Source organism: Primulina tabacum, chromosome 5 (assembly GCF_025594145.1).
Source record: "Primulina tabacum isolate GXHZ01 chromosome 5, ASM2559414v2, whole genome shotgun sequence".
Taxonomy (NCBI): Eukaryota; Viridiplantae; Streptophyta; class Magnoliopsida; order Lamiales; family Gesneriaceae; genus Primulina; species Primulina tabacum.
In genome coordinates, this window is record NC_134554.1 from 6342624 (window position 1) to 6357025 (window position 14402).

The 14402-nt window shown below is 32.5% G+C and overlaps 2 protein-coding genes across 2 annotated transcripts; one reads left to right on the forward strand and one right to left on the reverse strand.

Moving 5' to 3' along the window:
• Positions 1-4142: 4142 nt before the first annotated feature.
• LOC142547824 (uncharacterized) lies at positions 4143-5976 on the reverse strand. The gene is made up of 3 exons (XM_075656293.1): positions 5846-5976; positions 4565-5555; positions 4143-4457 (listed from the first exon to the last, which is right to left on the reverse strand). The coding sequence occupies exons 1-3, from the start codon at positions 5974-5976 to the stop codon at positions 4143-4145; spliced, it is 1437 nt and encodes a 478-aa protein (XP_075512408.1).
• A 4597-nt stretch (positions 5977-10573) lies between these two features.
• LOC142544665 (putative HVA22-like protein g) lies at positions 10574-13910 on the forward strand. Its single transcript, XM_075651698.1, has 7 exons — positions 10574-10739; positions 10879-10944; positions 11046-11144; positions 12374-12430; positions 12555-12618; positions 12850-13062; positions 13483-13910. The coding sequence occupies exons 2-7, from the start codon at positions 10913-10915 to the stop codon at positions 13759-13761; spliced, it is 744 nt and encodes a 247-aa protein (XP_075507813.1). The 5' UTR covers positions 10574-10739; positions 10879-10912; the 3' UTR covers positions 13762-13910.
• The last annotated feature ends 492 nt before the right edge of the window (positions 13911-14402 follow it).

Sequence of the window (14402 nt, forward strand, 5' to 3'; positions counted from 1 at the left end):
GGAGTGAAGATATTTCTGTAGAACAGAGGATGTTGTTGACAGAATTCCTGAATACTGAAGAATTGGAGTATGTATATCTTTGATATTTTTTTTTGGTTCATAATATTTTTTTGTCAATGTTTGTAGTGAATTTTGTATTCTATTCCTGTAGTGTTACAATTTGGATGGATGAGCATATTTGTTTGACTGGACCAGTGTTTTGTGACTTCTTGTTTGGTGAGCTCGTCAGTAGCATTATGATAAATGTGTACATGAGAATAATGCAAAAAAAAAAGTATGGATTATGGATTTGAGACTTACTGTAAGGACACGTTGGTACATGTGCGATTGAAATTGAATTCTTGTTCAACTTAATGAATTATAGAGAATGAGTATATATTTTTTTTGAATTTGTAGAAGGAAGTGCTGGAAGCTTTGGTGCGATACGGTAAAAGGAGACGTATAAGCAAGACAGAGTATGGAAATTTCATTGGTAGGCTGACATCCGCGACACGAGAGAAGTTGCATGAACTAAACGAAGATCTTTTTAGAAGATGCAAGTATATCATTTTTCCAATTAATGACAGATTTCATTGGTATTTGCTAGTTTTCAAAGCATCTGAAGGGAAATTCCTACTTTTCAATTCACTTCACGATCCATTTTCAGTTGGGACTGCTAAAGTAATGGTAAGTCTGACAATATTATATTCAATAGTAATGATTCCAGTGTCGATCAATTTTATTTATTGCAGGCACGTTTTTTGAGTGGTTGTGTGTCACATATATCCGGATTCACCACTAGGCAGTGATGAGGTTTTGAGACAACGATGCCGTCAACAAGGTACATCTCTGGATTGTGGCGTTTATACATGCATGTGGATAGAGTGTCTCTGTTGTGATACTGAAGAAATTTGGGCATATGAACAAGATGTGAAGATGGACACTTATCGAGCCCGTGTTGCCGCCACTATAATTTCTGATGGTAATGGACTATTGAAAAATACATTTGTTTAGTACAGAAGATGTTTAAACTTGGGCTCCTTTTTGTGTTAATGTGAGGTTTTGTGTTGTTGCCTCTTTTGTACTGTTGACAAACATATGATGGTGAAAAATTAGTAATCTAAAGACCACGTCGACGACCATGCGTCCATGTACTAGTTGTGTGCACATGTCCTCCTTTTCTAAAATATTGGCGCAAAGAAACAGAAATACAGTACAGTTTGTTTATTAAGGAGCACCTCATTAACCAATTTGTGGTACCATTGTCCTAAAATTGAGCACCACGTTTGTGCACCCATGTCCTCACTTTCTAAAATATTGGCGCAAAGAAACAGAAATACAGTACAGTTTGTTTATTAAGGAGCACCTCATTAACCAATTCGTGGTACCATTGTCCTAAAATTGAGCACCACGTCGACGACCATGGGTGCATGTACTGGTTGTGCGCCCATGTCCTCACTTTCTAAAATATTGGCGCCAAGAAACATAAATACAGTACACTTTGTTTATTAAGGAGCACCTCATTAACCAATTCGTGGTACCATTGTCCTAAAATTGAGCACCACGTCGACGACCATGGGTGCATGTACTAGTTGTGCGTCCCATGTCCTCCTTTTCTAAAATATTGGCGCCAAGAAACAGAAATACAGTACACTTTGTTTATTAAGGAGCACCTCATTAACCAATTCGTGGTACCATTGTCCTAAAATTGAGCACCACGTCGACGACCATGGGTGCATGTACTAGTTGTGCGCCCATGTCCTCACTTTCTAAAATATTGGCGCAAAGAAACAGAAATACAGTACACTTTGTTTATTAAGGAGCACCTCATTAACCAATTCGTGGTAACATTGTCCTAAAATTGAGCACCACGTCGACGACCATGGTTGCATGTACTAGTATGTAACATGAATGAATATTAGATAACATGAATCAACATTTATGTAAATTGAATACATTTGTTTAATATGAATCAATATTGTGTAACATGAATCCCTAATATGAAACATGATTCCATATGTTTATAACTAATCAATGTTAGGTAACATGAATCAATGTTAAGTAACATTAATCAATGTTAGTCAATATGTTTATTGTCAGTGAATGTTAGATAACATGAATAAACATTTATATAACATGATTCGATATGTTAGTATGACTAGATGCTAATTATATAATGATTTTTATAAATCAATGTTAAGTAACATTAACATTGATCAATGTTAGTCAATATGTTTATTGTCAGTGAATGTTAGATAACATGAATAAACATTTATATAACATGATTTGATATGTTAGTATGACTAGATGCTAATTATATAATGATTTTTATAACACGACCTCCATTGTTGCTGAATGGAGTTCAAGGATGCACCCGAATGCCAATGTGGCTATGGAAAAATGAATTTACGAGAAGCTGGGCCGCGAGCTACCCGTCCGGAAAAGTATTACTACATTTGCCCTCGAGAGCTACGACACCCCTAATCGGTTTTACTGGTGTGATGAATACCACAGCCAAGTACTTGAAGAAAATACATCAAAATCCAACATCAGTACACCTATGAAAACAACGTTCAGCTGCTTGAAATCTGCCTCTTCAGCGACACATGGTTTGCCATCACATGATGATAACGTTCTCTCTGATAAGAACGACAACATGGTCAACAATATGGAAGGAATTTGTTGTTGTTTCGGTTGCACATGTTTTTTAATTGCAAGTTTTCTCATGGTAGCTCTTGTGTTTGTTTTAATGTCCAAGTGAAATGGTCATCACGGACAATGTGTTATTATACTTTGCATGCTTCAATAATGTTTGTATTAATGTCTAGGTGATTTGCGAAATATTTGTACCAGAATTTTGCCAACGGTGTGCAATATCGATATATATATGATACTAGATTCAGCCTATTTTGTGCTACATTTTTTTTCCCATGTCATATAATCGACCACAATGAATACAAACCAAAAAATGGACAACAAACAATCAACCACATGTACCAGTAGGTGTCCCGAACACAATAACATACACATATTATAGGAGCATCCAAATCCCAACTTCATGAAATATTTGTACCAGAATTTTGCCAATTGTGTGCCATATCGATATATATATGATACTAGATTCAGCCTATTTTGTGCTACATTTTTTTTCACATGTGATATAATCGGCCACAATGAATACAAACCAGAAAATGGACAACAAACAATCAACCACATGTACCAGTAGGTCCAGAACAACATACACCAGTGGAAGAAAAATAATTCAGAAATAATATTGGATCATACAACTGTGGCACAACATCATTATGAAACTGAACAACAAATTATATACATTACAAAGACAACACATGAAATGTGACAACAGAATTCAAATTCAACAAATCATATAACACCTGACAACTCAACACAAACAGTATGCAAAAACATACTAATCAACTCAAGGCTACACTGCCAATGCTGCCTCTGGAACGGGTGTGTCTCCTCTTGTGCACGTACAAAATTGAATCCACTGTTGTCCTTTTCCTGTAGAAATGAGCAAATTTGTATCAACTTCAAGAAAATAATAAATGAAAATGATATTGGAAATGGTCAACGAAAAGTGAACAAATTTCTACGAGCAACATTCAAAAAAACCAAAAAGACAAAATAAGCTAGTTTATAGCTTCTTTGCAGCTTCTTCGGTTGTGTCCTCGTACATGACAGCGACTACACTTTGACAGACGTGATTGAATTTGGGATGGTATTCTTTGAGTCTTTCTATGCCCTGGCTGACTACGCACATCAGGAGCATTGATTACATATCCTTCATCGCCATTAAACTCATACATGTCAAATGTCGGTATGAGATTAATAATGCCCTTGTATGTTTGACGATACATATCAGTTTTGAAAAATTTATCACAGAAGGCGTATACCGACATTGACTTCGATTCTATGGCAGCACAAGCATGTTTGGAAGGGAGCATATGGATCTGCCAGGCTCTACATGAACAAGTTCATTCATTCAAATCAACATCACATGTTTTATCACAATCAACTACTTCAAACTTCCAACCACATGAACGGTGCACTCTCAAGGTGCGAGATTCAATGTATGTGCTCAGAACAGCCTTCTCCTTTGCTGGGCTTAATTCTTTCACCATGCCTAATGTTGCTTCGCGTCGTCAGTGCATCATATTCATTATTTGCACACGTATATGGTCAACCATAGAAACAACATGAAGATAACGAGCTGGTTTAACCCAATTATTCCAACATTCAGCGATGTTATTATTTATAACACCCCAACGATTTCCACGAAACAAAGCATTAGCCCAACTTTCAGGCTCAGACTTTTGAATAAATGCTATTGCAAGTGGCATTGACTCAAAGATATTATTTATGTGCTGTGAAAACTCATGTTGTGATGGGGCATATGCAGCTTTTTTGAATACCGACGACCAATGTTTTTTGTTATGTAGAGGATAACTTCGCAACACCTGTAATGACAAAAAGACAAGTAATAAATTTTTTTTCTAATAATAGTACATAAATTATAACTATTTAATCATATAATACACACAGAAAATATTAATTAAGTACTAACCGTCTTCACAAAATTATCGACCAAGTGTCTCAAACAATTCGCATGATGACTACCCGGAAACAAAAGTTGGATAGACTTGATAATCCCAGGATGTCTGTCTGAGAAAAAAGTGAATCTGTCGAATCCCATGATATGATGCGTAAGTATGACACATCTCAAATGATAACAAAACCATTCCCAATTAGAATCATTCTCCGCATCTACTACAGAATATGCTAAAGTGAAAAGATCGTCATTGGCATCCTTTGTCACAGCAAGTAGCATACTTCCTTTGTATTTATTTTTTATGTGAGTGCCATCCAAAAATATCAACGATCTACAACCAGTAGCAAAACCAAATGCACGAGCATTAAAACAAATGAATAATCGTTTAAACTTATTGTTTACCGGATCTATCTCACATTCAGCAACACTACCAGGATTTGTTTCTCTAACGGCTTGGCAATACCATCTCAATCTATCGTAGCAGCCCTTTTCTAAACCGTGAATATCATGCATCGCTATTTCCTTGCCCTTCCACACCTTGCGATAACCTATCTCTACTCCATAGTCCCTATGTAAATCCCTCATCATTGAACAAGGACGATAAGAAGGCTCTCCCCTCAATTTATCCTTCAATACATTAGCAACCCAAGCTGCATCAGCTCTAGGATGCCCTCTACTGCGTAAATTATCCTCACAACACGAGTGTTGTAAATTGCATTTTCTAATCCCAAATAGATTGTCTGCTTTATGTCGAGAAGCATAATTCCTCCATTTACACCTTTTTACACTACAAATAGCGATAATCTTTTCTCGATCATTTTTTTTATATAAATATGAACGTCTGGTAGCAATCGAATACTTTTTAATATAGGTCCTACATTCTGCAGCATCCTTGAATATTTGCCCCTCGCCTCGGATGCAATGAAACCAAGCGTCAATGGAATTTTGTGCGGGGGCATCTTCGAACTCGTTATCACTACTGGAATGTCTGTCATCTTCCTCAACCCTTACCAATATCATAACCATATATTCAGTAATAAATAGGTAAAAACTAAGTTTTCTAATGGAAAACAATAGTACTACAATAGATACTGAAAATTTGGGCATCAATTAAATTACTCAAATGGAAATAATGATACAAAATAGACTACTGCTTCAATTAGTCGAACACATACACATCACAAAACCACTGTATTCTTATCTTCCAGGATTATCACTAAAAAAAATTGCAATATGAACAAATAAAACATACCAATATAACACAACATACAAAATAGAACAAAATAACGATACTACCTCTCCACAGATTTTCCACCTCCAATCTGTTCTTTTTTCTCTGCCAATAGTTCAATCAGTGTAAGCTTCATACACATATGAAGATGGATCATATTAAGCACATCATCATCATCGTTCAACATCACGTACATCTTATGTTGGGGAGCTAGGTATCGCAGAGTAATAGATTCTGGATTAATCTCCTCGTTTTTTTCCCAAGACTAGCAAAAATATCAAACAAACTACACCCACTGAAAATCGAAATCACAAAGAATTGGTTATCGAACTTGCAGGTACCAAGAAACGCAAGATTCGATGATGACCCAACTCCAGCAAATTCCATTACACAGCAAGGTAAAAGAACAAAAGGGACGAGAGATTGCAGAAAACGAAGAGATATTGGGTACAAAGTTTACTCTTGTTTAGTCGTTGAAAGGATTTTGCCACAATTTTTTCCAATCATTTTCATCGGCAATGGGAAGATCGGAGTGTTTAAGGCCCAAAGTTTACTCTTGTTTAGTCGTTGAAAGGATTTTGCCACAATTTTTTCCAATCATTTTCATCGGCAATGGGAAGATCGGAGTGTTTAAGGGTTGAGGATAATGAGAGCCGACCAATTTGGGTTTCTTGGGAAAGATTTTCATTTTTTTTTAAACTTGCCCATATAAGGGTATTTACGGTTTTCAAAAAAAATTTGAGGGCACCATGGTAACTTGTTACCAAGTAGGGACCTAAAACATACAAGGAAAGATGTCAGGGACTTGAAACATACTAATACTGACATGGGAGTGGAAGCAAATGTATGTTTACTTTTAGGTATTTATGAGCAATTTACCGTTATTATATATGTGTATATATATACATATATAATTTGAATCTAATCCCCACATGAAAACAATTATTACACGTATGAGAAAGTATAATTAAATCCCATTAAATCCACTGTCACCAGCACTCATTGACAAAAACTGACATGTTTTAATTGGCAGTGTTAATTATGATTTAGACAAAACATAAATTAGAATTTTCATATTTTTAACTTTGTACTGTATGAATTACCTCCATGGCTGACTCTGATTCAATGTTCGCATAAAATATACAGCGTTATGAAATATCGAGATCAAATATTATAAACAGGCACATTTCCTCAAAAAAAAAAAATATAAACATAAATATATTTTTTATAGAATTAAAAACATAAATACATTTAAATGAATATGTGTATTTAATATATATTGAACGTTTTATTAAATTGTATATATACATGAAATTTTATTAATAACTTAATTGTCGCATATTAGTCAAAATTTCTAATCAAATTTAACTACGATAGAAATTATTATTAAGATTTTATCTGATGTACTTGTAGATATTATGTGTTAGATTATTATAAATAAATTGATAAGTATAGATAATAAGTTAGATACTTTTATTTAGTAAAATTTATATAAGCATAATAATTTAAGACTAAAAGAATATATATTTTATGTTGAGGGAAAAGAAATTCGCCCCATGTTTGGGAGAATAATTTCTAATTGTCTAGAACACTCTGAAAATGTGAACATTATATTTTGTCAAAAAATATTAGAGTAAGCCTGCGCTTTTTAATTTGCTCATGATGCGTGCTTCCTATGATCGACTCTCTTTGATTGTTTTTTCCACTTTTATTCAAAACGTCTAATTTTTCTTTTTCTCATTTAGTCTAAGTTTTTTTAAAGATCGATCTAATTACATGATTTAATGAATAATGATTGAAATAATTATTGAATTCGGAGCCGACCATGCCTAACATAAAATAGACAGATAGGTTAGTGAGCATCATATCATATCTAAAAATAATCACGTGTTGTATTTGACCATATCATATATTTAATAATTTATCGAATATAAATATAAATATTTGACAATTTATTTATCGAATTATTTATTTAATTAAATAAAAATAATAATTAATAAAAATGTGAAATGTGTACGTAACATATTCAATTATTGTATTTTTTGGGAATATACGATATGGTCAATGGACATGAAATGTTCCGAGGGGCTAAATTTAATTTTTATTGAAAATAATAAATAGAAATTACAAAAAAAATTGAAACTTTATAAATATGGACGTGTTTGAATATTTGTGTATAAAAGTCCTATCTATGTCTTATTTATTTTAATTATAACATATTGCTTTTTATTAAACTACGACAATAATAACGTACGCTTTTACTTCTTAAACTTGAGTTTTCACGCTTATGCTCAATGTATTTATGAAAGGCACACTTCGATGGTTAATGTACAGACAATTCATTTTATAGTTGTTTATAGTTCAATGCACCAAATAATTAATCATACGAATATCAAATTTTTATCTGATTGAACATATCAAATAATGGTAAGAGCTTCTAGTAACATCATCTTATTATTCTCTACGTATAACTGATAGTGTCTTCAAAATCAATCGATCATGATTAGCATACAATAAGATCTTTTCATCACATATATATCGATCAAATATACAATAATTTTTATATCGATGGTTGAATATGAATTTGACAAACATGTGAAGTATTTTTGAGTATTCATAATGACATCACATCTACAACTAGAAAAGCTCATTTTCCTAAACCACACATCTTACTCTTACCAGATACTAAATGCACTATGATTTTAATAGATCACATATGATATCTAGTTCATAGACGAATGATGAATCCTCAACTACAATGTACCGTCATTTATATGTGTCGTAATTACACAAAATCTCATCACTTGATGACCCTCGTGCTATCAATAAACAAGTCAAAACATAACACTAGAATATAGAGCATCAATATTATATTGGGTCATAAGGACTATCCATGTACAACCACAACCGCATACTTATCAATTTGATAATGGTAACGACTTGGAAATTTCGAATAGAGGTAGTTCGATGAACTCATCTTATAAGCACCCATCTGTATGTTAAAATATTTTTATGTTCATACCAATGAAGCGTTATATACAGCATCACAAATATTAATTTCACGCTCAAACGATATTTATTTTTCTTTCAGACGGTTGAATAGATTAGAAACGATAAAAAATATAAATTAATTAAATATTTGTTTCATGACAATCATCATTTTATATCAATGTTCTGAAAAACGATAGACCGTGGACATATAATTGTCAAAATGATTGGCCATGAAAGTACCTGCACCACAATCATCGTTAGGTACTCTTTCCTGAGTCTATGCAACTTCCCCAAATCATCCACTTTGTAGAACTTGAGTATGACAATCATAACTTTTTTCTTCTTGTACTTGATCTTCTTGGGCTTGGTGTAGGTCTTTTTCCTTGGCTTCTTGGCACCACTGCGTAGGCGGATGACAAGGTAGAGCGCAAAATCCAGAAGTCGGCGAGGGTGCGACAATCCTCGAGCTGTTTCGTGGCGAAGATGAGGCGCTCTTGGTCCGAGGAATGCCTTCTTTGTCCTGGATCTCGGACTTCACATTATCGATGGTGTCAGAGAATTCAAGTTTTTTTTTTTTAAAAAAAAGAGATCCGTCAAGGCCACATCCCAGTAATTCGGTGATGCCTCTATCCAAAAGTCGAGGCGGTGGTTTCCCACCACCTAGACGACGCTTTTTGGAACACGGTTTATATAATGAAGCACATTCAAAGTCTTTATCTATGTAGAGTTAACATATCAAGGTTTTGCCAAAAAAATGTAAATTATATCAAAATAAAAATTGTTTTACAAATAGTTAATAAAAGCTCTAACCAGTATTTGACTTATAGGACACCTACTTTAACACAAATTTGATGACATTGATCTATAATTGAGTCGTTTTTGTGTATCTTATGGTTTAAGGTGTATCAACATAGTTTTCTAGGCATGTTTGACCATGTGTATTGATTGAAGGTTCGAATTATGTTGTGTCTTGAATTTATGAGTTTTACAGATTACACTAAAAGCTGTCTTCTGGGCATTGGGGCGCTGCCTCAGCAAACACAACAATACACAGCGTTGAAGCGCCCCCGTTCCCTTGAGTTAAAAATTAATTTTTTTTTATTTTGTATGTCTGACATTGATATGTTCGTTGCGGTACGTTATGTTTAATTTTTATTTAATTTTTCTGCACTAACTGCAAGAAACAAGACTAGGAAAAGTACGAGACATCACATTATGTACATTAGTTTTCTGGAATTTTGTTTTTCCATATTGTTAAAATTGATCTCAATCATATATATTTCAATTTTTTTTTTGCAATTTTAATAATTTATTAAAGGAGTGTTGATGTAACCTCACGTCAAAAAAAAAAAAAAAAAAAACCAAAATTACAACAAAAAAAAAATAATACACTAAGAGTGAAATTCGACATGATAGATTAGTAAAACCGTAAAAAACATAAATATATATGACCAAATTTATAATTCCCACCTTTTATACAATGTATAATTGTTCGTTCATAAATCAGGTAAAAATCCAACATGGACTCTGGTTTCTGGAAGAGGGGGATTACATCAACAATATTTATTTCTAAACCTCAGAATTGAACCAAACTTTTCATATCATTTGACAAAGTCCAAGGTCAATTAATCCCACTATTTTTTTTTATTTAGCCTGGACGACGTAATTGCGATATCTTAATACATAGTTCGTCATTAGAAACGTAAAAAGACAGATTCACCCTTCCCAGAGAAAGTGAAAACCTTCAAATAGAAGAATCCTGCAATGGATCACGCGTAAATAATTTTGAACATACGTCCCTGCCAAGAAACCTTCTCATTTCCTTCTTTCTTCCAAGTTATGTATATATATATACACATATCTTCCTACAATTTACCAAACTTGTACTCTTGATTTTCCTGCCATTTCAAATTTCTGGGATATATTTTACTTCTCAAAACAAGATTCATCTTCCTTCCACACATTAAGGTATATTTTTCTTGAACGCTTGAATTATGTTACTTGCAAAACACAAATTTAACTCAAACGAAGTTATATTTTCCGAAAAATAACGCCGAATTCTGAATGTTTTCGCTTCATATTTTATCGTTTCATTCGTATATTTCAGCAAAGGAGCTAAAGTTTTTCTGCACGTATCAAAGATGATCGGCGAATTCGTCACCACAACCTTAATGTATGTGATCCTCCTTTCAATCCAAATATTCACTCAGTGAACGATTATGATCGTTTAGTGAAGAAAAATCAGAAGTTTAATTTAATGGCTAATTTTTGTAGATTGGTTCTTGGATACGCCTACCCTGCCTTACGGTGTTTCAAAACTTTGGAGAAGAACAGAGTTGACATTCACGAACTCAGATTTTGGTGTCAATATTGGTATGTTTTAGGCAAAAAAAATTAAATAATAATTTATTATATGCGTAAAATAATTTGTTATCACTGTGTGCTTATGCAATCTTTTTTTCGATTTCTTTTTCATTTAGATGTTATAAACAATTGCAAGCTTGTATTAAATCAAGAATTTTAGTGCTCATTTTTCATAAGATTATTTATAATTATTTAGATAAATTCTTTGGTTGGGGAGTTAATTTAGTTATTTTAATGTGCAACAGTTGTATGAACTATCATTGGTCAGAATTGTTATCAAGATATATTGGATAGTTTAAAAAATTTGGATTTGTTGGTCATTTTATTGTGTTATTATTATTACTAGTGCATCGACGCACGCGTTGCATACTTGTATAATATTTTTTTATAATTCATTTGATTTATATTTAAATGAGGATCAAAATATAATTATAAGAAATAGTGAGAGACTACACTGTAATTTTGATATATTAATTAAAAAATAAATTGAAAAATAAAAGAATAAAAAAATGACCTCAATAAAAATTGAACCTATATCCTGAACCGCAAGAAACAATGACGATATCCGCTGAACTACATATAACTTACAATAAAAGTTTAACATTTTATTAATATATATAATTATTAAAACAGACCATGACATCAAAATTAGTTACTCTAAGTATCTCAAATTTAATAAAATAGTATAGATTATAATATATGTGGATTATCATTAATATTTGAACAATTGGTGTGATAAAAATATTTTAGTACTTACAAAATTTGACACGGCAGGTTAGGAAGCATCGAGCCAATCAAATTTTTTGAGTTTAAGAATATATTTATTTATTGAATATTTTAAATTATATCGGTCACGTTAACCAAAAAAGTTTATATTAGTCAACTTGGTATTAAACAATGACTTGCTTTTAGTCTTATTATTATTAGACAATGATGTAGGTTTTAGGTGAACAAAACATTATTATATATTTTATACGAAAAAGACTGTTTTATTTTTTTTTCTTGGGGTGTGATTAATATTTTTTTAGGGCAGTAAATTTTCTATACCATGTAGAACATGTAGTCTGTAATAAATTGTAAGATTCGAATTTATTCTCTATAAATAATTATATTTTTTAACCAATAAATATATATTTATCAAATTTTATTATTTTTTAAAATCGCTAGTCTTATCTTATTATTTTTTTTATATTTCTTGATCGACCCATTTATCAAATTAGTGATTATTGTTTTTGCAGGATTATTATCGCAGTGCTAACCATTCTTGAAAGAATTGGCGATACATTTATTTCATGGTATGTTAATAGCTGCCTCTCTGCACCGTTCGATCGACTCATCTAATATTTTTCTCCGAGTTCATTAATTAATTTTCAAGTTCTTTTTTTTTTTAAAAAAAAAATTAAACTCTTCCACGTACAGGTTGCCTATGTATGGCGAAGTGAAGCTGGCCCTCTTCATCTTCTTGTGGTATCCAAACACAAAGGTAAACTTGATTGCGTAATTTAGTCATACAGAAGTTCCAAAGTTTTTATGTTACTACGAGGATCGTGACAGAGTCTTTTTTTCTATATCAGATTTGAATTTTAAAAACTTGAAGGGTATAGTTTTACATAGAAAAGATAATGACAATATATATAATATAATATATATATATATATATATAATATTCAATATTGATTTAAGACAAAATTGAGTCGAATATTGAATATTTTAGGGCACTGGATTTGTGTACGAGAATTTGTTGCGGCCGTATGTATCCAAGCATGAGACAGATATTGAAAGAAGCTTATGGGAATTTAGAGAAAGGGCGTGGAACTTGGCGATTTATTTCTGGCAGAATTGCACTGAGTTGAGTTCCACCAAGATTCTTCAGTTTTTTCAGTTTGTCACTTCCCAGTCTGCAAAGATCACAGAATCCACTTTTCAGGTATATATATATATATATTCCCATTTTAATTCTTGCCACAATAATTATTAAAATATATTTTTATTTTATTAAATTGAATTCGAGACGAAACAATTTGCTTCGTCTTAATTAGAACCTAAGCACAAGAGTGGGACATGATACTTTTAGAATTTGAAATTGCAGGATTAGAACCGAAAATACTTATTCATAAAAACAAACATAATTAGTGATACATAATTTTTTATAAACTATATACGTATCAATCTAAATAACATGTTTCGATTGTTTTCTGTTTTAAAAAATGATCAAGGCTATATATATAGTTTGGAAATATTTAGTTGTCAACTTCTCTATTCAATTCATTATTACCTTATAATTTACCATCATTATGTTTCACTATTGCCACGCCAATTAAAATTATATCACGACTATTATTGGCAGAACACTGAAGGTCAACATTCAATGGAAGCTCCCCCGCCAAGTATGTTGACCAGAATATTTAGCAGAAATAGACCCAACAAGCAGCGGCCTCACCCAATTCCGCCTCCGCCTGTCGCATACCATACCCAAACACCCATCTCGGAATCCATGCAACCTCATCTTCACCACCAATCACATTTGATCCGACCCGAGGATTCTCTCATTCCTGATTTGGGCATTAATAATGGGTTTGAGAACAATTTTAATCTCAGAGCTCGTCACTCCGAAGGCCGTTACTAAATAACAGGATATGAATAAATAAATGGAGAGTTGGAAGATTGATAAAAATGAGATTGTTGTAAAGTTTCAAATTTATTTATTTTATATTTTTTGTATTTTCTTTTTCTTTTTCAACTTGACCTCTGTGTAAAACTTATACCAATTCTCTTAATAGTAAAACTGTAAGATCGAAATATAAGCTAAGTTTTGAATATTGACTACACTTAAATTACCACAACTAACGTATGTGATGAAAACAAAGAAAGACTCGAACAAAGACCAACAAGAAATTCAATAAAAATATCAAACATTACATCAGATCAAGAACAAACTAGTACACTTCGTAAACAGCGGCAAAAGAGAGTTAGAAGGAATAAAGATCAGTGGTAAAGAACAGCATATTTATCACATCCGAAACAAGAGCAGAACAAATCATTGGTCAGCGCACAAGTACTAAAAGAGAAGAATAGCTAAATTCAAACAGATCGGAGTAATAAGTCATGCACTAAATCAATGAATTAAGAAGAGTGATAGTCAAATCAAGAGCTTATCAGATCAATCAACAAAGTCTCAAGTGATCATCGTATCAAATTCAGAGCTTGTCAGATTAGATCAAGACAATCAGATCGGATAAGCCAATAGTACCTACGAGAAGAAGAATT